Source organism: Triturus cristatus, chromosome 1_2 (genome assembly GCF_964204655.1).
Source record: "Triturus cristatus chromosome 1_2, aTriCri1.1, whole genome shotgun sequence".
NCBI classification, from domain to species: Eukaryota; Metazoa; Chordata; class Amphibia; order Caudata; family Salamandridae; genus Triturus; species Triturus cristatus.
The window spans coordinates 883,749,988-883,777,797 of NC_140580.1; the positions used below are offsets into that span (position 1 = coordinate 883,749,988).

Here is a 27,810-nt window from a genome sequence, read left to right on the forward strand (position 1 = left end):
AGAATGGTCAGAGATACCCTGCGCCAGAGACCTGGCTTAGATAAAGTTAGAGAGATCACCAGCGTGACTGAGCAGGTGATCGATTCTGTATTAACTACCATGCGCACCTGAGTGGAAAGTTTTGGGCCCCATTGTTGACAAATGTATTCCGCGTCCTATTTTTCTCTGAAATTCCTAGCTCATGGAAAAAAAATCGACTATCGTTCCAATCTTTAAAAAAGAGGATAGAGGAGATCCTGTATGTGATCTGCCCATCTCGTTGTTGGACTCCTCTGTCAAAAACCAGGCAGGATAATCCTTGAGAAATTGGAGGCATGGGCGGAGGATAGGGACTTTCTCTCTGAAGTGCAGTGCAGCTTTCAGCCAGGTTGAGGCACTGTCGAACAGTGCCTTACGCTGCACCTGATTGCGGAGAAATACTCCAAGGCCAAGGAAGGCTCATTGCACCCAGCTTTCATGCACTTGTCTAGTGTGTTTAACTTCGTGGACAGGTGTCGGTTTTGGGACCATATGAGACGGGCTGGGATACAAATCTGATTTAACTCCTTAAGCGCTTTCACTGGAACACCATAGCACATGTACGTTTCTGTCACAAAGTGGAGTGTGCGCCCATCTTTAAAGTAAACACATTTAATGGCTTCATGTTAAACTTGAAATTAAGGGTCAACCTAAAAAAAAACACATGCTGTGTAGATTCACAGTGTATGGTATGGACATCACGAAATTGCCAAATTTTAACAGTGTAGGAAACTTGCTGGATGCTAATTTTAAATGGGATAAACTTCTGGAACAGAGAGGACATAAAATGAATAGTGCAGCTGAGGCCATTTTTCGTTTCGTTTGGAGACTTAGGCAAAAAACGGTGAAAGATCTTGTCACCCTTTATAAATCAAAATGTATTTCACTGGGTACTTACAGGGCCAGGGTGGGGGGTACACCAACTGTGATTGAATACCAATATCTGAGAACAAATTTCTTTCCAGATTGTTGGGGGTTCCTAATAGCACCGCCTCTGTCATTACACATACTGAGGTTGGCCTCCCGTTTATTGGTGATATGATCAAACTAGTAGAATTACTATTATGGGCCAAAATTTGGAGCTTCCTATTTACCAACTTCTCCCGCTGTGTATTGGCAGATTGCATCAATCTTGATCATAGCAATAACATCGGAAGCATATGTCAGGAAATCATTTTTAGATCTGGGAGCCCCCAGCTTTTTTATTCTCCTAACGAAATCAGTGGGAATTCAGAGTCATATATCCGGTCTCTTTTCATGTCACACAGCAATCCGAAAAGGTACAACAAGTCTCAGGCTATGGGCACTGGCCGTTATGTGGAGATCACCCGAGCAAAGCCTATTGAACCCTATTTAGTATGGATTCTCATTCAGCAACATAGATTTTATTTAACTCACCTCAGGTTGTGTTCTGTTCATTTTTTGGTTGTTTTTCTACTCTTGCCCCAATGTCCCTGTGATAACATCAGCTTACAATCCACATTGCAGTTTATGTTTTTCTGCAGTTTATTACATCCCCAGAGTCCAATCCATACGTCCTATTTTACGCTTTACTAATTGAAGATCAGCCCGACAGAGCCTTAAACAGGTACAATGTCTGACATCGGAATCCTCCTATCATGCTATTATTGGCTTTGTTTGCCATTCCATAAGGATTTGGAAAAGCTCTGGGTAGTGGCAATTAGCGAACCTTGAATTGCCGTCTCTTAAATTGAGTTCTTTGCACGTGTTTTGTTGTTATTCTGTGATAATTGTAGTCACACTTTGATACGTACACCTTTTTTAGACATATGTTTTTACCTGATTTTGAATCGTTTGCCAAAACAATGATTGTATTTTACCTTGTTTTAATTGATTGTTTTACTTGTATTCTTTTATGGCCATTTTTGGTCGAACAAAGTTTTATTGACTGACTGAATTCCTGCACGATTTGAAGATGCATCTGCACCAGATCTTTGCCACTTGCAGGGAACCTGACCTTTCCTCGACTCAAGAAAATAGACCACGGGTAGAGGTTGGGCGAGAGGAGTAAAAAAAAATGGAGATGGCAATGAGCACACCCACTCCTGAATCCACGTGTGACTCAGTCTAAAATGGCGTCTACAGTTCTCTCTGAATCCTCAGGGGAGCTCTGCCACATTCTGCGGTTAACTGTCAGTCTGTCACCAATCCAATCCACATCTGCTCCAGAACAGCAAAGTAACTAACGTGGACAGTAAAGGTATTCCTATTCACAACAGTTGATAACAGTTGATATGAACCATATTCTGTTTTATTAAGTACAACACAGAGAGGTAAATATACCCATATTTCCTGCTAAAGAAACTTAGAGAAGAAATAATGAAAGAGGTATCACGTCCTGCTGATGCGAAAGACCATAATTGGTTATTGAAGTTTCACATTTGGCCCCTTTTGAGGGCTACCTTTTTTCAAGAATACATTGGACGTGGTGGTGTAAGAGCTTTTGTCTGACACAATAGCAGTTAAATGCCTCTTACTGTTATAACTTCATGTGATCTAGCTATGACCCACATGAGCAGCCATGTGATGAAAAGTGATGTCCTTCTCGTAAACTTAGAATTTACCAATGGTTAAACAATCATTTATTAGCTGACTTCATTTTAATATTAAACAATTTCTCTTTTTTTGGGGCTTTGAGCGCATGTTAGACTCACTGCCCTAATTTTCATTATATTTGTTGTACGCTGGCACTCGAGGAGCTGTAGCCATAAGAAAAAGTTATGTGGATTTAAGCACACAGGCAGGAATAATATTCTTTCCTATCACATTGAGAGTTATGGCACTTGGAGCAGGCTGAGTCTCCTTTAAGGACATTCAAGCTGGGTCTGAAGGGCTCTTGCGAAGGAGGTAAGATTGTCCAGACACTGAGTGGTGGGGGTTTACATCACGAAGGTTTGGTTATCTTCCCACATGTAGAATGTTTTGGACATTGTGCTTCTGTTGTTGCTTTCTCCTGCACCGTGCCCTATTTTGGAAATATACTTGGGTTTTGGATCAAATATTTTGTTTTTGAAGGGCTCCTACTTTTGATAACGTTGTTTAACACCCATGAACTGAGCCAAACTACTTCGTTTGAACTTCATGCTTTCTTGATGAGAATGAAGCATGTTTTCATTACTATGTTTTGTAACTATGTCAACATTTATTAAAGTGTTATTCAAAGTAAAGGCATACCTACCCAGCTGTCTCACTAGAAGATTGTTACCTTGGCTGAGGGTGATTGAAAGACCCTCGACACATAGGTTCAGAAGCAGATGGACCCACTTGATTCTCTCTTTAAATAAAGCTTTTTTAGCACTTGTAAGCAGAAGTTCAAGACTAGAATAAAAACATATTTACATTTAAAACAGCGCTCTGTGTTTGTCACATTCCATCGTTAAACGTGCAACTCATGACATTTTAGTGCAGTATCAATTGTGTAAAAAACAAAAAAAGGAACACTTAGTACAATGTAACCAGTTTGAGAAAGAACATTAGGGCGTTTGTGAACCAGAATTTGCTGAAATGGAGCCTTCCCATAAACAAGTTAATTCTTCTGGTTCCCAGAGTGAGGGAATGGCTGATGAGAAATCCTGGTATGTTTTTTGTTTTTATGTATTCTGCACTGTATTTTATGAAGGACAGTATCACCCACCCCCATTTTTCGGTCTGGTTACAACCCACGGTATTGTTGGAATACATGATGTCATCGGTTCCTAAAAAAATACAATAAAAAGTAAAGAGGAGGGTATTGGGTAGGCTTCCATCGGCCATCGAATTTTATGTTTTTTTATGGTTTGCAAGTGCATAGACGGGCTCTCCATCAAGGCCAGATTATTGCATTTTGAAGAGGATTACACTGTCCCATTTGTGATCCTATTCGGTTGTGGTGATGGGGCATTAAGTTGTCCTTTTCATAGACTGCAGATCTCATATGTAGCACACTCTGGATTGTTTGACCTGTTTACTTTTCTGACAAGTTGGCATTTATTTTTTGCTTGTTTATAGTATTTTTAGGTCTTGCCTAAGCCAGCGCATGCGCTGCTCTGGCGAGACATTTAGTGAGTGGGCTTTAAAAAGCCGACCACAGCTTTTTGGGTGGCATAGAGCATGCGGTTACGCGCACAGGCATGAGCAGAGGCGCCATCTGGTTTTCCTCTCACTCTCCGAAGCGCGCGCTCCTCGCTCTGCCTCTCCGTCTTGCTCGTGCTTCAATGCCCCTCCCCCTCCCCCACCACAGAGCGCGTCTCGCGGCCGCAGGAAAATGGCCTCCAAGGAAACATATTACCCATCCCAAAGGAAGCACCCATCAAAGGCATCATACCGCATGGTACATGTTTTCTTCATGACTCTTAAGATTGTGCCGAACATTTCTCTGTTCCAGACAGTGTCCCTATCACTGTGCTTCGTTGTTGCTGTTTTTCTTGTCTGCTTCTAGCTTGTTTCTTAATGTCTGACAACGACAATTGAAGCTTTCATTTCAGCAGGGGGGCAAGAACTGAATATTGAAACAGTGAGCAAGACGGCACCTAGAGCACTCCGCCGCCAACTCTGGTACCTGCTGGCCACATTTCCGCCTGCCCAGAACCGGCCACTTCACCTTTGACTCTGCTTACACTCGAGGATTTCATTCCCTCTCATCTGCAAAAGGGAGCGCAGCATAGCCCTGGCTCATCCAGCATTTCTTTCCCCGTTAACCCTCCTCTGGCATCATGCTCGCCTCCACCACCTTCATTGCCTCCTCCCGTAATGGAGGATTTACCCACAACACTGGAACCTGGTGTCACAGGAGGCATCTCACGTACAGTAAGCCGCTGAGACCATACAGCGTCACTCGCTTTATCGTCATTGTAACCTGCATCCGGGCTACTAAACTTGGGGATAGATACTGCTCGCTGTCGGCTGCATGACACTAGAGTCTGTCTTCATGTCCTGTTGTAGTGCATGCTCTGTATACCTGTCGAGCTGGTACATGTTCGGGGCCATCACACGATGCTTGTGCCTACCTCTTCAGCTTTCCATGCCTTCTGTTTCATGACACGCAGAAAATGTTTGCTTCTTACCTAAAATTCTTCAATTTTTCTCTTGGACTACATGTATGACCTGCTTTTGTGCTTGCTGTCTGATAGTACCAGAATGTTAGCATGTAATCAACATACACCTGCCCGCCTAACACGCGGTGCGGTGCTCCGTAGACCGAGAGTCTCTGCGTAGTTAGATAGGTCTCGTGTGATCTGTCTTCCAAGGCGCCCTGCCAACCGGCGTGCGTGCCATTCTATTGGTTACAGCCCAGCTGTTTTGCATAGCTCTTGCGGTGCTGCTGGCGTCATCCTGTTTAGCAGTATGTGTGAAGTTCTCCCTTTTTTATTTCTGATTATTTTTACTTGTGCAATCCTGGGTCAGCTCAATTATGGCCACGAGGTGTATATAAGGGGAGCTTTCTCTTTCAGTCAGTGTGTCTTTTGCTCTAGCTTGATGGGGCTGGCTTCAAGAATGGGCAAGTATCAGAGAAAGTCTCACCATACTTCTCTCTCCTCTGAGAAGTATCTGCATCGTGTGAGGAATAGAGGTCCAAGCTCGCCTCCTCTTTCAGAGAGAGATTTACAAGACATGGTTAAGTCTCTGTCTGAGGCATATAATCATCATCGTAGAAGAGGCTCTCCTTCCCAGGATTCCTCTCCATCTTCAGACAGATTCCATTTTTTCCTGTTTCGTCTCCCTCTTTTGCTTTTTCTTGGACTCTGCTGGAGTATGATAACAAGCATTCGCAATGCAATAGGTCTCGCATTTATGTGGTTCTCAACAATATGGAGCTTAGAGGGTCAATAGGCAGGTCGCCCCCCACTCATAAACTATACACAAAACAAGACCTGCCCGGTAAAAATGTTTTATTCTTATTAGCACAGTAAACACGTTATTATCAGTGACTCTTGCACTTTCAAAGCTGTTGTATTTGATACTGCATGTGCGGCCAGTTTTTGCCATTCACCAACCGGGTCTGATGTCACTTGCTTTTTGAGAAAAGACTCCTACGTGTCTGAGTATTTGTGAAGGTGTTTCCCTAATAATCTATCTCCCAGATAATGTGTATAAGGAAGAAAACCAGACAGAACCAAATAGTTGTGGTACCTGTTCAAAAACCACAGAGATAGAAAAAAGGTGGGAAGGGACTGGCAGTGCCTCACGGAAGTAACCCCAACGAGGATACGCAGACAGGTACTCGCCTGCTACCTCATGTTCTCATCATAGGCAACTGCCGCCCAAAAAGGAAAAGAAGGAATAAATCAAGAAACCTCAAATCAATCCCAAAAACTGGAGTCTAGTGAAACTTATATTCTAATTTGTGTCTGTGTTCAAAAATGAGAATGTCGACCCAAAGGAGAAAGACTGAGTCTGATCAGGACCCACGGCAATCCAAGTTAAAACCGAGCAAGACTACACTGGCTGCATGATTCTTAATTCTGTGCTGTGTGTCTGCTCATTAAAACCAACATGTTTCATTGCCTGTTTAAATTAGCGGCAACTTCTTCAGGGCTAGGGTCGACTGGCCTCTCTGCGTTGCTAGTTCAGACCAGTAATCTATCTGTCCGCATTTATGTGGGCCATAACTCTAGTCAGGTTTTATATTAATAATTATACAAAGAGTTTGGGCATGGGACCAGCATAGTAGTATTATGTTTGCTTTGACACACACTTCTGTGTTTGACAGTGTGTTAAATCATGGACTTTTAATATGACTTGTTTTTAAAAAAAAGTTTTTGTAACTTTTTGTATTTTATGATTGATACAATCGAAATAAAGACTTATGACTGACTGACTGGCATTGCAAATGCTTGTTTCGTTTGGCATGTGCGTGCTGTTTTAATGCCATGGCTTGTCCTGAAGAAACAGCACTGTCAAGTAATCGCCCCTGTTTATTAATTTTTTTACTTTGTTATTGTGTGGACATTTTGTTCCGTTTTTATGTTTTTTGCTCACATTATAAAGACATACAAGCAAATACAATATCATAAAGTTGCAAAGTAACAACTGGACCTTTTTATCAAAACAATCTACTTGGCAGTATTTTGCAGCAGATGCTTTTAATTTCACCTACTCCCACCTTACATATTGGTGTAGCGCAAGATGCTAGCTCAGTGGGTGATTTTCTTTTTAGGACAGCTGGGGCAACACATAAATTTACTGAACTATAACCAAACATTAACCCTTTCAAAAAGGCATACATAATGGCTTTGCAAGTGCTTCCTTTCTTTGGTCCACCTTTCCAGGAGATACTTGAAAACCAGTTTTGTACAGCTCTGTGCTTTAAAATAATGATCCATTTATCTTTTCTAACACACGTGATCATCTTTTCTGGGTGAGGGTTATCTATACAGAATTCTTGGCAAGACAGTAGGTGTTTGTAAGCATTATGTGAACAGGAGAGCCTGGACGATGCAACCAGGTATATTTTTAAGTGTTTGTGAAATACTTGTAGGAAATGTGTTCTTTCTTGTTCCCCTGATGACTCAGTTAAGGTAGTCCCCTTTTGTGGTTTACTGGGCTAAAGAAAGTGGAGCTTCAGGTAGCCAATCTCTCTTTTGGACCAGACATATGTAGCAGGATGGCTGGACTAAACATATGTAGCATGATGGCGTCTGTGCTTCTATTTACAAGATTTCTTCTGTCTGGATGGGCCACAAGAGGCTGATGAGTCTCTCTGGACTATAGCTATGATCTCTGCCAATTCTCATCCTCTATGGAGTATGAACTCGAGAGAGATTTCTAAAAGAAATGAGACATATCCTACCTCTCTAGTGACTCATTTGGCTATCTGCTTAGAGGCGCAAAGTCCAGATTATAAATGGTCCTCTCTTCTTATCAGGTTAGAAGGTTCTTCCTCTTCCCTTTAGTACCTTTCCCTCTAGGGCTGCATAACACTGGGGCCTGTGTAAAGATGTCCAAAGGTGATCAGGATTTGGAGGCAGTATTCCACTGATCCATAGCCATGTGCACCGAATTTCACTGAGCTCCTCCTGCCCTTCAGCGAATGCCGATGCTCCTCATCAGCAGATGGTGGGGATGATTTTGCAGAAAACTAGACTCGCATATTTAGGGAGCACATGTTGTTTCTTTCTAGGTGCCGTATCTGTTGGCAGTAACCATGCTCTCATATCATCCAGATGGCCCTGTGCATGTCTTGTCTATAGAGCTCCTTCCACTCAACTTGTTTCCAAAATATAGCATTTGTGGCTCTCATCTTTAATAAATAATAGCCTGACACTGGTCGTCATTACATTTTGTTTATTAGTTATCCGATTAAGCAATGAAGGTTAAAGGCAAGCGATCTTTTCATGTCCAACTGTGTCCCCTGACACCTGTCTATCTCTTGCCTCACTAAACGCTATTCATTAATTTATCACATGTTATGGTATTACCTAGCATACATATACAACTGACTTTGCAGAGCAAACGCAATCTACACAAGATATAAAAGCAGTATTTAAAAAGTTTTATTAAATTACATTTTATTTTCTGTGTATGCATGTTTTATGTATCTAATATAACAGGTTTTCAGTAAAGACATATCCAATTAGTTATGCATTATGGAAAGAATCAAAGTATATTGTACTGCTTTTAACAGTGAATATTGGCATGCCATGCCTCGAAGTGTCAGGTTTACAATGTGTTGTGTTTAAAACAGGCGGGTTTTGCCTTTTCTCTTTGGTTGCATGGGTCTATGAAGGTAAAGCAGTTCAGTTCAGTGACTGGGCTTGTCAATTTGCGTAGCTCACATAATTATGGCACAATCTAGACGTTAATAATGTGGTGGCGTTTGCAGCATTGCAAGATATTTCTCATAAAGTGAGGGTTGGGACGGAAATATCCTCTACATGGTAATGGACATGCACTCTGCCCTAAGTACTGAACTGTACTAATGTCTGGTTCCCTAATGCTGATTCTTTTTGTCATAGGTGAACACTGATCATGCGTGTGTGCTATGACATAGATGTGTCTCATGGATTTTGCTTCCATTACTTTCCCCTACCCAAAATACTTCTTCCCCATCTTATACACCTCCCCTCTACCTTTCACTTGATGACATATGCCAGGAGGGGCGCCGAAAGCTCAACCCTCATAGTGATAGAAGACTACCGTCTTCACCAGGAGATAAGCTGCACAAGCATTGTGGTGGCAGCATACCATGTAATATTCAGTAGGAGTGAACATGTACATTTTAACCTGTATAAGTGGAGTGAGGCCTACAGGATCACTTATTTTTAAACATTCCACTACTGTGTGCTTAACTTACTCTTGGCTACATTAGAATGTTGTGAGTTGCTTTGTAGTGCAGAGGTGGTGTATGTGCACTGGGTTTATGTGTGCCTGGGGAGGGTGTCATACAGTGATAATGCAGTACAGAGTAGTGCATGAATGTGGTGTTGCGGGGATTCTGCCCATGCACAGAACTATGCACAGGAAACCAGGACCTCAATGAATTGTGGTGTACCAAAAAACTCACCTCAGTACCCAGAACCCCTATCAGACTACCATCAGTGGCTCATTCGTTCTCCGTATCATTTCGAAGCTACCAATGATTAGAGAACTCAGAACAAGCGACTTTGAGTACTCTCAGGAATGGTGGGAATCAGAAACACCTTTTTGTTATTATTCTCATATCAGTCCACAACAAGAGTAATCAGAGACACGAAAAAGTTTAAAATGTTTATTTTTAACTACGTGCTCTAAGGTGCAGTACTTTGGCTAATACAAGCAGGCAAATGATTATAAATAAAACCATCAGCATTGTTACAACACCATAGAAAATGAAGGGAGAAATCATATTAAAAATGATAGTGGAAAACAAGTCCTATAATACTTTGTGAACCACCCTCCCTTGGCTAGTAAACTAGTTTTATAAACTAATAGAAGGTCTCTAGGTTTGAATGGGGAACCCCATACCTCAAAGATCAGCTTAGGTGAATCACATCACAGGATCAGTTCTGCTCTCTGTGTCTGGAAAGGTTTTCTCCAAGTGTCTGAATCATGCATGCAAAATGCAATATTAAAGGCACCCGAGTTTCAGATATTTGCAGCTGTGTGCGTGTTGTGTCTAGAGTGTGGGCTGATCAACCTGAATTCAACAGCATACATTGTTATTTGACCTTGACGACTTCTGCACACAGTGTTCAGACTAAGGTCGCTGTGCACGTCTAGGGATGTGAACAACAGACCGTTCTCATGTGAAGAAAAAGCAAGCAAGCAGTTTCACTTGTAATAACAGCTACCTGTAGTGTTGTGTGCAAAAGCAGCAAAGTGGCAAGATGGCGTTTAACTTCTAAAGCGCTTATGCTAACATAGCAATGTGTGCACATAAAACCCTGTCTCCGCTACAGTGGTATGCATGTGCTGGAGGTGCATGTGCCGGACAGTGGTGACAATACCTTAAGGATGTTGTACTGAGCAGTGCGTTCAGGAAAAGTGCATGTGCTGGGTGTATGTGTACCTGTGAATGGTCAATGTATGACGAATGCAGTGCGTGCATGTTGAATGCAAGTTCTGGATGTATGTGTACCTCTGAATTGTACAGTACATAGAGGATACAGTACCATGCAATGCACATACTGGATGTATATGTACCTGTTACTGGTACAATACATTGAGGCCCTGGGGTCCATTTGGAAGACCCAGGCCTGCATGGTTAAACATGAAGTGGAGGTAGAGAGATCCCCCGAGACAGATTTGTGGATTGCTGCATTCCTATAAGCTGGGTTTCGACACACACTTGGGAGGGGAGGACCAGTCCTCCCAGTACACTTCAAATGGTACTCTTTGATTCAGAGAGAGGTAACAAAGAAGAGGACCTGGGCACATCTCAGGAAAGAGATGAGGCTGATAAGAGAATCATAAAGAGTAGGACGGGGGGCCCTGGGCTAACATTTTGATATCCACATCATTGTGGCTTGCCTCCAGGTGTGAACTTTAGCTACTCCTGTGGCCTGAATTGTAGGACTATCAGTTTTGGAGATAGTCCCACTATGACTGACTGCTTTTTAAGAGGACGAGGGAGCAGAGGAGTATGCACTTCAAAAGAATCATAACACCAACATAAAACTTAAAAGACTCGGACCCTAAATCACATTTGGTGTCTGGAAATGGACTATAAGAAGGGGAGGTTGAGACCACAAAAATTGTCATCTGCTAAGCAGTCAGACGAGCTGTCTGATGAGGGAAAGCTCTGCAAGACTTCTGCCTGAGACTGCTTGGTGAGGGGACATTACACAAGGAATCCAAGACCACCTGCCCTGGATCCAGGAGTGCCAGCGCCCGTCTGCTTGCCAAGATCAATGTGCCCTGTGAGGAAGAGGAGAGCTTTAGAGGAAGCAGAGTCTAGTAGGGAGCCCTGTCAAGTGGACTCTCGGTGCAAGGAAATGACTGTTGCACCGATCGAGTTGTTGCCTATGTGCAGGACTGAGTCGGCAACCCCCTTATGTCAGGAGAGGGCCGCTGTGAAGATATCTGTGTGAAAGACTACTGTGCGGTATTGCCTGATAACTTCTGTGATATCAGTCTGGCAACTCTGTTTGCCAGGAGGGGCTGCCATTACAAAGACTGCCATGCAGTAATGCCAGAAGCCTTGTGCAGTACCGGTGCGGCTACCCCGTATACCCGGAGAAGCCGCCTTGGTGAAAGACTGCTGTGCGGCAAGAGGCAAAACCTTGTGCAGTAGCGGTGTGGTGACCCTGTATGCCAGGAGAAGCCGTTGTGGATAATTCTGCCATGTTGGCTGGGCGGGAGTCCGTGGACAGTGAGCTGTATTGGCCCTGTGTGTTGGAGGAGGTCACCAAGGACTATGACTTGTTCTACCCTGTTGGAGAAGTCAGGACGCAGTGGGAGCACTGTCACCCAAGTGGGGACCCAGAAAAGGATCATCGAAGCCACACCCCCATCAAGAGCAGCGAGTGAACACTTACCCCACAGGTGAACCAGCAGGACACCTCTGATCACTGCAGAAGCGTGACCACGAGGGAGAGAGCCTGCACCCGCCGAGAGCAGCCGCTAAGTCTGTATGTGGCCAAATCACCTGACTTGGACTGGAGCCACTGCTAGCGCCCATGGACGGAGTACACTCCAAGACTCGGGACGCTTCCATCCTGCCTGTGCGGGTAGGGCTAGCTTCAGACCTAACGGCCCTGGGGAAACTTGCTACTAATTTGAGCGCATGTGCAGTGGACTTTTGAGACTTGGACTGTAATTGGGACATACCCTAGATGTTACCAGTAGTAAATGGGGAATAACCACGGTCGCTAACACGAGGAGTTAGGTGGGTAAGGGAATCGCCAGACATACACTAGAGCTCCGACCTCAGGGGAGAACTGTGTAATTTGTGAATGTCGTATTCTTCCTTTGTGTGGGTAGCTTTAGAAATAAAATACTTCTTTTTTTCATAAAAGTGAGTTTTGACTGGACAGTGATTTATTGCTGCTGCGTGCATTTTGAGTTGTGAGCCTGTGTTCACTAATTTGTAACCACACCTCCCTTCCTGAGGGAGCCTTGGACTGCTCGGATCACGCGTACGCTCAGAGTCAAGGACAGTAGGCGTATTTGGCTCAGTTAGACAGGATCCATAGTAAGTCATGCCCCAGATCATCAGGAGTAAAAGGACCTGACCACCACGGTTGGGCCCACTAGCCCATGTGTGCCCATGGCCCTCCGAAAGGAGTTCTGACAGTAAGTTTGCCTACAAAGTAACCTTGTTTTTTTTTTTTTTTTGGTAACTGGTTTGTGAATTACGCTTCAATGCAAAAGATTTGATATTAATGTAAAAGTTATGCAGTCATTTTGACGGTTTTCAAACTGGACGAAAGCCAGCCTGATTAAATCAGGCTGACGAAACTGCATGTTAGAAAAATGCCAAAATGATGAAATATCTTTTCCACAAAAACAGTATATTTTTGGGAAAACGACATATGTTATCAAGAGAAAGGTAGAGGGAAGGTGTATAGGATGTGGGAAAACGTCGTTTGGGTAGGGGTAAGTAATGGAAGTAAACTAAATAAAAAGAAAGAAAGGAGTAAAGTTGGACGGTAGAAGACGCATACTATTAAAGAAAGGTAAAGGGAGGTAAAAGAATAGAAGGGAGTAAAAGCAGAAAAAAATATGATGTGGCAAACAAATGGTTTAGGGGAAAGAAGTAAAAGTAAAACAAAAAGAAGGAAGTGCAGTGTGAGGTACAAGACATGCATTAAATAAAAGGAATGGGAATAATGGGGGGAGGTAGCAGCAGGAGAAGGTATTGGAAGGGAAAACAGAAAAGGAAGGGGGAAGAAGTAAACGTAAAATGTAATACATGAGTAGAGCAGAATGGTAGGAGACGTATTGGTATCAAAGAAAGGGAAGAGGAGGTTAAGCAATAGAAGGGAGTAACAAGGGAAAGGTAAAAGGGGATGGTGTATGGACTGTGTGAAACAAATGGGGTCGTGGGAATTAGTAGATGTAAAAAAGCAGTAAAACACGAAGGTGTAAGGCGTATGTGTATTATAGAAAGGAAAGGGGGAGGTGAAGGGGTGTTAAAAAGGGCACCCCCTTAAAAAGGGGGCTGGGGGAGCGTTTAAGAGGAGGTCTACGAACAAACAAATATTTCTTCTAAAATGGTTTTCTCCAGCTTGGTTTCATCAGAGTGGAGAAAACCATTAATAAAGAAAAAGTTGTCAAATGTTCAACAAGAAAAATTAATCAGAACCACTTTCTTAAGCGTGTGTTTTGTCAGACAACTGATGTAAAAGGCAGCCAGTAAGTTTGGAGCAGGATCGAAGACACATATTCACTTTGCCTGCCTCACGCACTCATCCAAGCAGCTGCTTCAGTACGATCTGTAAACGGTAATGTTTTGCATCTTGACTCTTGATGTGTAGTGAATTAGTCTAAGCATTGACGTAAAACTGCTGGAGCGGCTGAGGTTGTTGTTGGAAAGGAGAAGTTTAAGTGTGTTTGACTGTTTTAGCAGGTGAAGAATCCGCCTATGACTAGTTTGCTGTCGTGAGGCCTGGGTCTAAGAGGACTCTTAGAGAGTCCAGGTCTTTCATTATGGCAGTGTTCCGTGGAAAGAGTCCCAGTGTGGGAACTTGAAGAGTGGTTTTATTCTGCTGATGGAATTTGTGTGCCTTTTGAGGAGCTCTTCAGTAGTGGGCATCTTTCAGCAAAGCCACTTTAAGGATCCTGAGATTAAAGGATTGCTGAAGTGTATGCAAATTGTAGAACTAATGTCATTGTCCTTGGATGAGTGAAAAAGTTCTTTGAAATTGAAAATGTACCCATCCATTTGGGGTACCAATATAAATGGCATGTGTGAAGTGTCCAGTCTAAATTCTTTGGACTTCCATCTCATTTCCAATGTTTCCAGAGTTCAAGGAAACCAGCTAAATGCCTCAACTCATCTGCATGTTTTCTAGCTACTCTGCCTTTCTCTCCTGAACTAGAGTGCGCAGACTTCCAACGCTAACAACATAAGAAATATTTCTTCTATAAGTCTGCTTCCCAGACCCGATAATAAATGTTCACCAGGGCATAGTAAACGTGGGCTGACCATTTTCACGACCGAATATGTCTTTTTGTTATTATTTTCATTGCCACAGTCCACGACAAAAAGTAGCTTTAAAGTGAATTTAACTGGCTGCCCAAATGACAGCATTCATTTTACACCAGCTTGTTCAGCCATCTCTTTCCCCGACACATCCGGTCTGACTCAACCATCCACTTTTCCACTCAGACTTGATAATCCATTTTCCGAAACACTCATCTTCATATCTAAGCTAAATAGTTTGCTTTGCGGTGAAGGGGCGATTGCGAGGCAGTCTAGTAGGAATCCACTTGTTAGTGGATTTTCAGTAAATCAGGTTTATCATAAAGGTTCAGTGTGTGTTTTTAGGAATCGGTCAGTTTAGCTTAGAATTGGCTAGTGCTATCCTTTGCTTGAAGACGCAACAGAAGGAGGACTGTTGAATACTGCTGACAGGCAAAAACTAGAGTGGCCTTTCAGTCCTTAGCTTTGATTGAGTGTTGTCATTCTCTTTCAACGAAAAGTATAGTTCACTATGGCTAGTAGTCTATCCGCAAGGATAAACTTCAAAGTCCTCTGCCAGGCGCAACGAAGATACTGTAAATCCAGTCCCAAATGCCTGCAGTGGAGAATGTAATGTCACCACCGCTCAGAGCTCCATCTTGCAGCGCTCAGAGCTCCATCTTGAAATGCATTCCACCATGCCAATTTACCAGCATTTAAAAAGGTAGAACATGCCATAAGTACTTTAATGATTAAAGCGAATTGCTAGAGTGCTTTAAACCTTGAGAGAAGAAGTGCAGCTGTATCTTCTTACCTGCTTGCAAGTCTCCCTTTGCTCTTTTGAAGTTCTCTCCTGTCTGTGATGAGTCACAAAATGGAAGTAGATTCATTGACCTCAGCCTCACTTGTTAAAAAAACATTCCAATTCAATTACCGGGCTGTGCTTTGCATATACATTTCCTGGTAGAACGAGAGCCCAAGAGCAGTCACAATGTTATTGTTATGCTCGGCTGGCGAAGGCCTTGTTTAATTACATCATAAAGGGCGGAGTGTGGATGTGGTCAGGGACAGGCTAGTGCTGTTTTCACCACCAAGTATGTTCGTGCCTGAAACCAACTCTGGCTGGGATTAGTGTTTGTTTTCTGCATCATGATCAATTCTCGGATAAATTCCCGAACTCCAGGAATCTCCCTATCTTGCACGGCAAATAGTTGGACCATGGAGGAAAAGTCCTTTAACAGAATTGCAAGGACCCTTTGTTCTCGATGAGCTCACAATGTCTGTGATTCATTGTTTAACCAGATATGAATCATACATAAACAAGGGTCGAATCCTGTACAGACTGCACGTTTTGAGAACTGCGTTGCATTATAGAGATACAAAGTTTAAATCGGCCCTGTACAACAAACTGTTCCCGATTTTTTGGGTATAGTTTAAAACCTCTATTTGAACTCTACTTCGTAACTGTTTGTCATAATCGTGATGGCCATGAAAGTGCATTCCCCTTGAGTCCGAAGTCGGGAGAGCTTTCTCGATACGTGCTTATGCCCGGTTTAATTGTGCAAGTACAAAAGATCTTTATTGTTTCAGCTGTTCGCCCTACAACTGATACATAAAAATGTTCAGTTAAAATAAATGCAATTAAAAACCTATAAAACAGCAGCCCCACACTTAGAACATTTTGCCTAATAAAATCTAAACCTGCCCCCGGTCTGCATGCATCTAACCACCACCATCCTAGTGAAGTGCAGGTGCTTAACAAATTCAGGGGGGAAAAAACTATTTGACATCTAAAATGGTTCCAATAGAATTTACCTTTAAAATGTTTTTTTTTTTTAAAACGTAGTTCCCCTAACTTTTAATTTGCTACATATTTCCACCATAAGTGTGTTTGCCTCTGGCACATCATTAGGTCAGGTCACTTTTGCGCAACAGTAACAGCAGCGTAGCTTGATTAAAATGTACACAATTTAAGAAGTACTTACCCACAAATCCATTATGCAACTAGGTAACAAATGCGGTGCCGGTTTGTTAGTACCATCTTAGCATCTAGCAGTGGCGGCTGGTGGCATTTGAAAGTGGTGTGGCGTAAAATGTGTGTGGGCGTGCACCGCAGCGAGCGAGTCTGGACAACCTAAGGGGGGTTCGGGGTGGTCCTCCCTTCCCCCCCCCCCCCCAGACATTTAAAAAAAGATAGTGAGCAAACTGGAACATTTTAAGGATTTTGGGGACCCTGTGCCAAACATATTTAGGGGGCCTCCAACCCGGTAAGGAACAGCTTTGAGTATATGGTCGGGAAGTAATTTGAACATAAAAACGCATATGATCAGTTTCCTGTGCGACCTGACCCATTTAAAGTGCTTCAGCCCACATGGCTTGAGTGCGCTTGGGAAAATGATGCAATGTTGCCCATGGCTCAGAGTTGCTTGACAGGCTTGTGACATTACTTTTTTCCCAAAGGTAAACTCCCAAAGCGCGGCTCTCCTTTTGAAGAAAACTAGTTTTCTCCCAGTACCTGGGAAACTTTTTCCAACCCCCTTTGCCTCCCCTCGCCCCAGCTGGCATAAACATGGCGGGCACGGCATCCAATGACCTGCTTTTAAATAGGGAATAAGAATATGTATTTCTGAGTTTTGCGTCGATAAATAGGTTTTCCCTCGTGAAACGGTTTGGAACATACCGGCACGTGCAGGTTTTTAATAAGCAAAACACTAACATGTGTCCTAATTTCACTGGTAAAAACTCATAATATGTGCTATGTATCACACTTTATACATTCAGAACCCGGGGTCACTTTTTGCAGTCTGTAAGAGTGAAGGAGTCGAGTAATTTGGCGTCCTTAAAATGCTCACTGCGCCGCTCTTAAAAAGAGTACTGTGCTGCACATTTGGAGCGCGGGAGACCTCAAACACGTCCTTCAGAACGCTCGAAGCTCATCTTCTAAAAAAAAGAACTCAAGTGGTCTAAGGCGAGCACTCCAGAAACATTGAGGTCTCAGTTAGTCCAGATGTTTGTTACCCCCTCTCTAAATGCTGGGAGCAGGGGTTTGAAAAAGCGGGATAGGAGTGGGCCCTCGGCGTGCCTGAGCAGATCCCTACCCGTCGTCACAGTAGAACATGACTCCCTCAGCAGTCGATACCATTGTAAAAACGCACACATTCAAGTCCTGCGCAATACTTACTGTGTGGACTTCTTCTGCCACTGCGCACTAAGGGGTTGTATTCTGCTGGTTCCGAAGGGTGCTTTCTCTCACGCGCTCGTCTTTCTGAAGAGGGTCTGTGTTTGCACCTTTTCCTGAGAGAAAGGTGCTTTACCGTCGGCCTGTCCGGGTCTGCTCTTTCCTGCCTCCTCAGCAGTGAGCCTTCATGTCTGTGTGCGCCCCTAGCTTGAATCTGAGTCCTGACACTCACCCCTCCTCCTTATTGTGTCTCACTGGAAGGACATTCAAGAAGTGTTTGTTTCTTCACAGCACACGTGTAGAATTTATCTCAGTTTAACGCTTTTATAGCTTTGCTGCGCCATGAGGCGCTGGAGAACCACGCGGGGAAACACAATAAACATATGATACAGACATTCCATTGTGGAATAAATTAATAGCATGCTGAATTCATTGCAGAAGTTAATTACATAGTCTAGGCGTGAGTAGCTCATCTTGGTAATGGTGCTTTGCATTCTGGGACTTGAAGTCCAGATTGGACATTGATACAAATAGGACTGCGCCCCCCAGAATGCCAAACCAAACAAAAAAAAAATATTCACCGGATGTGGTACTCTGCGTTGCATGTGAAAGAATGGCAGGTGAGTCCTCCGACACAAATTGAGCAATAAGTGAGTGAACCAGAACCAATGTACGAGAGTGCATTCAAAGATGGTGAAAAAACAAGATTCGATATTTTAAGGGAAGGCGGGTCCCTTTATTCAACCGGGCATTTCCCAGTGTGCCGGGGGCCGGTTTTAAAATCCTAGGGCCGCTCCTGGGGCCTCTCTTCATCCAGCCCCTAAACATAAACTGAAGCAGACACTGATTGGAAGAATTCAAGAGAGGATAGAAAAAACGCGTTCAGAGTGGGAGAAAAGAGAGGAGTAAACGCGAAGGGAGTGTGGTTGGTTTTCGTCCCCAGTCTGGCCCTCCGGGCCCCTACCCGAAGCCTGACCCCGTACGCACTATTTCATGGACGAAGTGTAGGAAAACTAATTTCAAACGAGTCCGGATTTCCCCTATCCTTTTGTAGATAACTCTAGTTTGGGGTCTTCTGTTTATTTTTTCCGCGTTTCCCAACCCCCCAATCATGTGTGTCAGCCCGGCAGAGACAGCCTCGCGGGCTAGCGTCCGTCTAATTGCAGCCGCACCGAGTACTTCGCAGGTCTTTAAAAGACTATTTACTCGTTAATGAGGCTTTTGTTGTGTTTTAACCCCTTCTTACAGCCACTCTGCCACTTAGCCCCCCCCCCCCCCCCAATTTGGCTCTAGTTGCCCCCCTGCTCCACACCTTCGGAGGAGCTGTTTTTGAGGATATCTGTGCGTTACTGCTCGGGAATTTACCTTTTATTTTTAGTAGCACCACAGTACAGACTCCAATTTATAGTAAACAAGTGAAAAGTTGCTAATTGTATTTATATAGTGCTTACTAACCAGTAAGAAGCCATCTTTTACGTGCTAGAGCATATTTTGTGCAGAAAGTGCAATATATTATCCTGCCCCCCCAACATGCAATCACAACATTTCCTTCCCAAAGGGAGCCTAGCACACCTCACAAGATATTCCTTAGTAGGCAATGTTCCAAACTGAACATGACCTGCAGTAAGTTTCTGTTCGGGAAGATCTAGGGGGCATATTAACAAGCCAGGCGATTAAATTATCGCCGCTTTAGCGGCAGAAAGCTGCCGCTAAAACGGCGATAATGGGCTTGATAATACGCTCCATGGAATTCCAATTGAAGCCCATGTTAAATGTGAAGGACCTCTAACATGGGCTTAAATTGGAATTCCATAGAGCATATTATCAAGCCCGTTATCGCCGTTTTAGCGGCAGCTTTCTGCCGCTAAAGCGGCGATAATTGTATCGCCTGGCTTGTTATTATGCCCCAAAGCTAGGTGCAACTTGCTACCAGGGCATTGCTTGCCTTTGAAGTAGTCCTCTAGTATGCTGCCCGATTTTATTTAAGAAAGCTTTATCTCCTACTTTAGCACATAATGACGCTCCTTTACGAAGTCTCTGGTGAAGAACACATATGATCATATCCAAACATGTCTATCACTCTCAGATAATCCGCACGCAATAAGTCACTCCTTTTCCAAAATTTTACTGGAAATAAAAAGATTGCTCGAACGTGCCCCAAGGAAATCCTCCTCCTCTAGTAACTGTTGGTTCGATAGGAACTGTTCTAAAGCTTTGCGACTCCTGAAAGCTGCTTTAAAATCTAATCCCAGAAATCGCTCGGAAGTCCAGCAAGCTAGAAAAAATTACCACACTATTCGCCAGGCCAGGAAAAAACAGCTGAAGTCAGAGGCCTGGCAAGCTCTTATGGAAGCTTCCAGTAAGAGGGATAACACCGCTTTTTGGAGGGCAGTCAATGCTCCTTTTTTTCGATCTTCACAGCCTCCAATTTTGGACTCAGCCATAACCGCTGAAATCTGGGTTAAACACTTCAGTGCCCTATATAATCCCCTTGATCTGGGTGACCAACTGAATGAGAGGGGAAGTAATCCTAACCCCCTCTTAGACTCAAATACTCCTACTTTTTTCCCCCTGAACATTTCCTTCGACCATGTCGAAGTATTGATGGCATTAAAAGAAAGTCCGTCCGGGAAGGCGCCAGGTCCTGACTGCGTACCGATAGATGTTTTTAAATCACAGCCAGACCTTTGGGCACCTTTGCTTACAAATGTTCTGAACTCACTGAACATAACAGGTTTTATACCCACCTGGCCTGAGGCAGTCGTTGTCCCGATTTTTAAAAAAGGCGAGAGACATAATCCCGCCAACTATCGCCCAATTTCACTATTAGACTCTCTCATGAAGGTAGCTGGGCGAATTATTTTAACTAGAATACACGACTGGATAAATGATCAAGATATCATCTCTAACCTGCAATATGGCTTCAGACACGGCAAAGGTACTATTGAGCAAGGCCTGAACTTGACTCTCATAATAGCTAAATATACTCAGGCCAAAAAAGGCAATCTCTTTATTACCTTTGTAGATCTCAGCTCGGCATTCGATTGTGTTGATCATGAGCTTTTATGGATTTCCCTTGCAGAGATAGGTTTAGACCCCCTCATCCTTTCATTTATTAAAGAGCTGTATAGGGATGCATCAGCCCGCGTTGGGTATGGCAGAACGGGAGAATGTTCTGACAGATTTTTCATCAGGCGTGGGTCAGGCAGGGTTGCATATTAGCTCCCCTACTTTTCACCCTTTACATCAATTCTGTTGGTCATCATTTAAATAGAACTTTTCATGATTACCCTACAATAAATGGTAAACCCATACCTATCCTGCTCTACGCGGATGATGCAGCAATTATGTCCCAGACCCGAAGGGGGCTACAAAGGGCAGTAAATGAATTCACTGACTATATGTCAAAGAGAGGCCTAAATGTCAACACCTCTAAAACCTTTACAATGTCATGTGGCCTAGGGACTGGGAAAAAACCATGCTCTATATTTTTAAACGGTCAAAAACTGGACAGCATTGATAGTTTCTCTTATTTGGGCATTATTTTCAATAAAAGGGGTACCTGGCGTGCCGCAGCTCAAGCTAGGGGGCTAGCTTTGTCCAAAGCCATAGGCGCACTGACCAACTTTTCAAAAAAACTTGGGGGGCCGCCCGATTAACCCCTTACTTAAGATTTATCGGGCGAAGTGCATCTCAGTTGGTATTTATGGAGCGGGGATTTGGGGGATTGACTCCGTCGACCAAATTCAACGCCTCGAACGCCTTTTTGCGTTACCTCCTGGCTGTCCCCTCTGGTACATCTACCTACCTGGTACACACTGAACTAGGTCTTACACATATTGCGGATACGATTAATTCCTCCCCACTCATCCTATGGCACAAAGTCTGGACCAACCAAGAGACTCCTTTTAATAGAGAAATCATCAAAGACTGTCTTAAACTGAATAAGGTCAGGAATATTAAATGGTTGAATTATATAAAGAACTTGTCTTCTGACTTAGGGCACATTCTTTTCTGACCCTTTAGCCCTAAGCAAAATAGCAAGAGATACGCTAAAACGTCTTGTCCTAAACCACTTGAGCAGCCAGCGATGCTCCTCTGAAAAACAAGAGTTCAATCGTGGAATATCAACACTCGACCATTACAAATGGGATCCAGCAATATTTACTCCTAGAACCATCGCCTTTTACTCGCATGCTCCTGACCCGTTTTCGTACTGACTCTTTTTTCAGATTTTTAACCTTTCCTAACCCAAATTGTTGGTCTACTGACTTGGAGAAATGCCCGTGTGATGGCCTATCAATGCAATCCAATATACACTGCATCTTATTTTGTAGATTTTACCAACTGCCAAGGGCTATCTTTTTGAAACCCTTGCTCAAATCATGGGGTTTACGCTCACATAGAGTGGCTTATTATTAATTAAAAACCCTGGATACCCCTTTAGCCTTGGCAGCTATGTCATCCTACTTGAAAATGACCATGAAGCTGAGGGCTACAATGCAGACCTAGTTGACACATGTCCTAATGTTCTCTCGTGTGTCCGTAATTTTAATTGAATCTGAGATTGTTGTAAAATAACTGAAATTTTATTCTCTTAACAAACTTTTATTTGTATGTACTTTTATGATATTGTTTTTACATATCGAATAAAGTTCATTATCTATCTATCTAGTGCTTACTAACCAGTAAGAAGCCATCTTTTACGTGGTAGAGCATATTTTGTGCAGAAAGTGCAATATATTATCCTGCCCCCCCAACATGCAATCACAACATTTCCTTCCCAAAGGGAGCCTAGCACACCTCACAAGATATTCCTTAGTAGGCAATGTTCCAAACTGAAAATGACCTGCAGTAAGTTTCTGCTCGGGAAGATCTAGGGGGCATATTAACAAGCCAGGCGATTAAATTATCGCCGCTTTAGTGGCAGAAAGCTGCCGCTAAAACGGCGATAATGGGCTTGATAATATGCTCCATGGAATTCCAATTGAAGCCCATGTTAAATGTGAAGGACGGTAGCCAGTAGATAGTTATAGTTAGGACCGTGTTTCCATAGGAAATCTCAAAATTCTATTTTGAATAACTTTGGCGCCGGTTGACGAATCTTCGCGAAATTTTCAAAACTAATGGGGCGCTCCGCTCAGCTCCTACCCTGAAAGTCTCAGGGGGATTCGTCAAGCGGGGGCCGAGAAAAAAGGGGGGTCCCAAATCGCGTTTTCCCCATAGGACCTTTAGTCGAAGGTACAGCCCGAACGGCTGAACAGAATTACTTGAAATTTGGCAGAGAGGTAGTCCTCAGGTCAGGGATGTGCCTTTTGCATATATGGAGTCAATCTGTTCAGTAGTTCCTGAGAAAATTGCAGTTAAAAGCGCATACATATCTATAGCCGCGCACCCTTACGTGCGCGAGCGTAATTCTGATTGGTTGTTACATGTCAGTCAACGTTCGAATCGGTCGAAATCAGGAAGTGTCGGCCGCCATTTTGTTTGTTTTCAGTGCGAGAGTGGAAAAGGAAGGTGGCGAACGTGAAAAGGGGGCAGGGTAGAGAGTTCCTGACCCCCTAGCCTTGGTCAGGGGGACCCTGAAGGACCCCGAAGGCAGAAAAAAACTAACATTTTTTTTTTTTCAATCGCGGAGGTGCGCGCACGGTAAAATACCATAAAAAAAAAAAATACTTTTTATACGTAGTTTATTGAAAAATAAATATATAAAAAAAAAATTATAATACATACATAACTTAGCATTTAAAACGTACAAATTCACTTAAACCATAGGTTTCACACATGTTCTAGTTAGGTGGATATTTCACTCGTAAAAAACCAATGAAATTCCCCCGTTATAGTTAGTTGAGATAACTATAACTCGCGCGACCGCCACTCTATCACAAGGATGATGTCATCAGTGATGTCATCAGTGATGCCACTGACCATGTCATGAGTGATGTCATGAGTGATGCCACTGACCATGTCATGAGTGATGTAATATGTGACGTCATGAGCAGAGGATTGCGGGTGCGCGAGTTATAGTTATCTCAACTAACTATAACGGGGGAATTTCATTGTTTTTTTACGAGTGAAATATCCACCTAACTATAACATGTGTGAAACCTATGGTTTTTTAAGTAAATTTTATATATATATATATATATATACTCACCCTCAGCTCTGCCCACAGTACGTTCTGTTCTGCCAGTTTATTTGTTTTTAGCAAGTGTTTGTACTCTTGCCTACAGGTTTGAAAGAACAGATTGCACTGTATATTGCGAGAATGCTGCTTTAAGGCTTGCAAGACTTTGCATTTCATGTTGTAACATTCCGTGTTATTCCAACTGCAATATTTATTGCTGGTGTGCTTAAATTTTTTTTTGCCTAATCAATCGGCTTTAACCACAACAGTACCAATTCTTTTATCATGGAATCATATGCGGCCAGGATTTCATAATGTGCTATCACTTGGTGCATTCAAGATATAAATGCAATATTTTGTCATAATAGCTTCGATTAATGGGGTTTCATTTTTTTAATCTTTGTATTTCTTTTTATTCCATCTTGTGCTTCTCTTATTATTGGTCGGGGAGATCTCAGGCCCACACTCTGCCCTGCTATGCATAGTAACATAAAGCTGCCTCCTGCTGCTCATTCTAATGCTTACTAGAGTTTGTTTATGGGAGGTGCCGGGGGTGTGAGGGGGGGGCGGGAAATTTGGTAGAGTTTTACCGGGGCCATTGATATGTATGGGATGGGCTGCTAGAAGTATAAGTCAAAAGCTGTCCCTATCCCGTCAAACTACATAAACATTTGCCTAACACATAGTTACTCTTGGCACGCCCCCTCTATTTGCCTACTGGTATTCCTATGGCATTATATCTTGCACTATATTTGAAAATTGACAACCTGCTTTATTACCTGTATGACTATTTAATGATCCTATGCTCTCGATTCCAACTTGCACATTGGCACTATAACTGCATTTTATTGTTTTATAGGCATTTTATGTACGTGCTCCTTAAGTAACCTATGAAAAAGTTGGTCTATGATCAATACATTCTTTTAGATTGTAGGTAGGTGTGGCGGATTACTTGATTTCTAAACCAAACTGTGCATATTGGTACATGCCCATCGCATCCAGTCTTTTATCTAGGGTGTCAAAGAGCCTGTCTAGTGCTCTAAAGCCTGCTCACAGCTCCGTCATAAGGGCATCCGCGTCCAGAGATGCCACAGCAGGGGTGTTCGAGGTGGTACCCCCTTCCTATATCGGCCAGCCTCAGGAGTTTTGGTTTTGTCAAAGGTTATCTGGCGCTGTTTTGGGTCCCCACGAACCATAGCCCACTGCAACGTGAGGTACTATTATATGTGCACATTTGCGATATGCCGTCACAGTCCGCACTCCAAGCGGAATCATGGATGGTTTACAGCTATGTCTCCAGAGTTACTGCTGGGAGAGCAAGGAGAGCACCCGCAGCACAGCTCAAAGGCTGGTGTATGGTCACGTCCTTAACGGTGGTACAGACTAGGTAGCAGGAGGCACAGCACCACTAAAAGCACCAAAGCAATGTCCCCAACAGGGCCACTAAACAAGGGTGCCTGTGTGAGGCATGTGCAGCTCATAGACAGCTAAGATGGTGTTCACAATGGGGCCTCCAGGTGGTGCACGGGCACTCAGCTGCTTCCTTTTTGCCCAACTCCGCAATAGCTGGTAGGCAAGCTGTGTGGGGTGGGGCCAGCAATCCAGAAGACCGGACGGGCGAGCATGCAGCTAACCCCCCACCCCAGATCTGGCACCTCTGGGTTTTCCGATGCCCATGGGCCCCAAGTGTTGCAGGCAGGTGGTGCTTTAATGGAGAAGGGCTGTTGGCTTCTCACTGCAGTCTTATCTAGATGCCCCAGCACATAGCCCCGTCCCTTCAGGTTGCCATGCCCTCCAGGCCTGATCCAGCAGCCTGCAGGCAGACAAGATGGCTTGTGCATGGGTGGCAGGAGGTGCGCTTGCTGTACTGGGCCCTACCCAGCCCGGAGGCCGGCCCCCAATCTCATCCACAGTCCCTGCCACTACAGGGCCTCTGGGGGAAGTGAGGGTCGGCCTCACCTAGCTCTTGCGAGCGTCGACTCCAGTGCGTCCCCCGTCGGCCCCACGCCTTCTCCCCGGCAGCCGCAACTAGGATCTTTGGGTCTCCTCTGGTGACATGCCCTGCAGTCCAGCTGCGTCTCCTCGCAACTCTGCCACCTCGCCGAGTACTGCACAGCAGACAGCCGTGAGCAGCAATAGGTTCTGCAGTCTTCCTTGGGTTGATCTCGAGAGTGGCGGCTCACTTAAAAATCGTCCCGACGAGCCGTTTCAGAGACCGGCTGGGCTACAGTTAGGCCCCGTCAGCAAGGCGGCTGGTTGGTTGGCCACGGCACCGTTGGTGTCACTTCTCCCCTTAGCAGGTCGTCCTCCGGTACAACAGAGACAGATACAGGCTATTTCCTGGTGAGGATGCTAGTGCATTAGAGCGTATATGGCCAGGATTGTGAGGAGGCCAGCGGAGCCTCAACGATTCATGGCCATCACGGTCTGCAGCTTGGCCACACCCCCTAGTCAAAATTGGAGAGCTGGTACGTGGAAGTACGTCTCTTGATATTTCATGTATAGAGTTGACGTTCTTAATTGGGCCACCATTCAGGAGTTTTCGGGTGCGCAGGCATATTAGTTATATGGCTCTGTTTGTTGAGCCACTTGAGTAGCTAGTCACCTGCAGACTTTCAATAGCTCAACTCGTTCATCCGATTCTGCTTTGTCTTTATCTTTGTCTATATCTTTGTCTTGCAGCTCACACTCTACCGAAGTGTGCTTGGGAGCATTGTTGGTTGATCTTCTGCAAAGGTTTGTATTACTCAAGCCAATGTGAATCTCAAATGTTGCTTCCTTGCTGGTCTTCCGGGAGAAGTTTGTTATTAACTTGGGGACTGGTTTGGAACCTGCGAGAGGTTGTTATAGACCTGTGATAATCTAGTAGCAACTGGTGGGGTAATTTCGTTATCACTTTTCCCTTTTTGAAGGGTAATACATAATATGCTTTACACACTCAAGCGTCTTGGTACCATCAGCTTCCAGTTGGTACGTACATTGCTTCCAGGTTGTCAGGACTCCTCGATTTGACAGACCCTGTAAAAAAAAAAAAGCTTTGACAGAGGCTGAGGAGTCATTAAAGATACTACGTTATCCTTGGACAATGACTAAATAGATAAATAAATAGCCCAGATATCCTTGTATCCTTTAGCTGATGCCTACGCCCCATGACACTGACTCCACTGGTGCCAGCTGGTTCCGCCTCACTATAAGCTTGCCACTGCTATCTCTTCTAAGGACCCTCCTCCAGCCCCTACACTCCACCTCACCACTCGACTCCTCAAGGTACTAGCAGGGGCTGGTGGGTTCATCATGGTGCCCAATATCCAGTTGCAAGTTGGGGGGAGCAATACAGGACTGTCACAAGCACACAAACCGTCAATGCCAAGGTCCTTGGTGTAAGATTCCCCAAGTCCAGATTTCCAATATGGACTAGTGGGTTAATAATGGACCGTGTAACTCTGGTGCCTCTCTACCTCTGTGGGCTTCAGCATTCACTGCTAGGCCCAAGCACAGCCACGATCGTAGCCAAACAAGGCATGAGCATGGATGGGCCCAGCAGGACAGCTCTCAGGCTATGCAGCGGTCGCTAGATGTTCATGTATCACTCGGATTCACTCAGATTCAAAGCAAGCTGCTTAGTGTCGGTGTACAATATACTTTACCGGGGTTTGCAAGTTTTTTTTATTCTTCTTATTAGCAGCTATGTTCCCCCAACGATTGCAAAAGCCATCAGTTGACTGCCGCTGCTGCACGCTCTGCCTTCCATAAGTCTCACCTCCTTTTGCCTCGCTTACGGTCCTCCTGCCCTAGCCAGCCATGCACCCTAGCTCCAGACCCTCTGCTCTGCGGCTCCAGGCAGCACCCAGTGCCTTTTGGCCTATCACAGCAGAACGCTGCATCTCCTTGGGAGCAGGTGACCTGCTGCCGCCTACTGCTGAGGCGGGCGTCCTCCTCAGCCCT

At 44.1% G+C, this 27,810-nt stretch overlaps 1 protein-coding gene across 7 annotated transcripts in view; it reads left to right on the plus strand.

The window, feature by feature from the left end:
* The window catches only part of NADK (NAD kinase), a 574,415-nt gene that overhangs the window by 124,133 nt on the left and 422,472 nt on the right, over positions 1-27,810 (plus strand). The window contains exon 1 of one of the 7 annotated variants that reach the window (XM_085609380.1): positions 18,302-18,358. The exons of 4 other annotated variants lie outside the window; for them this stretch is intronic. In XM_085609380.1, the coding sequence (XP_085465506.1) occupies positions 18,352-18,358 (7 nt within the window). In that variant the 5' untranslated portion in view covers positions 18,302-18,351. Of the gene's footprint in view, positions 1-18,301; positions 18,359-27,810 lie in introns of those variants that run through there. 2 more of the 7 variants (XM_085609373.1, XM_085609367.1) reach the window with 2 other exon arrangements.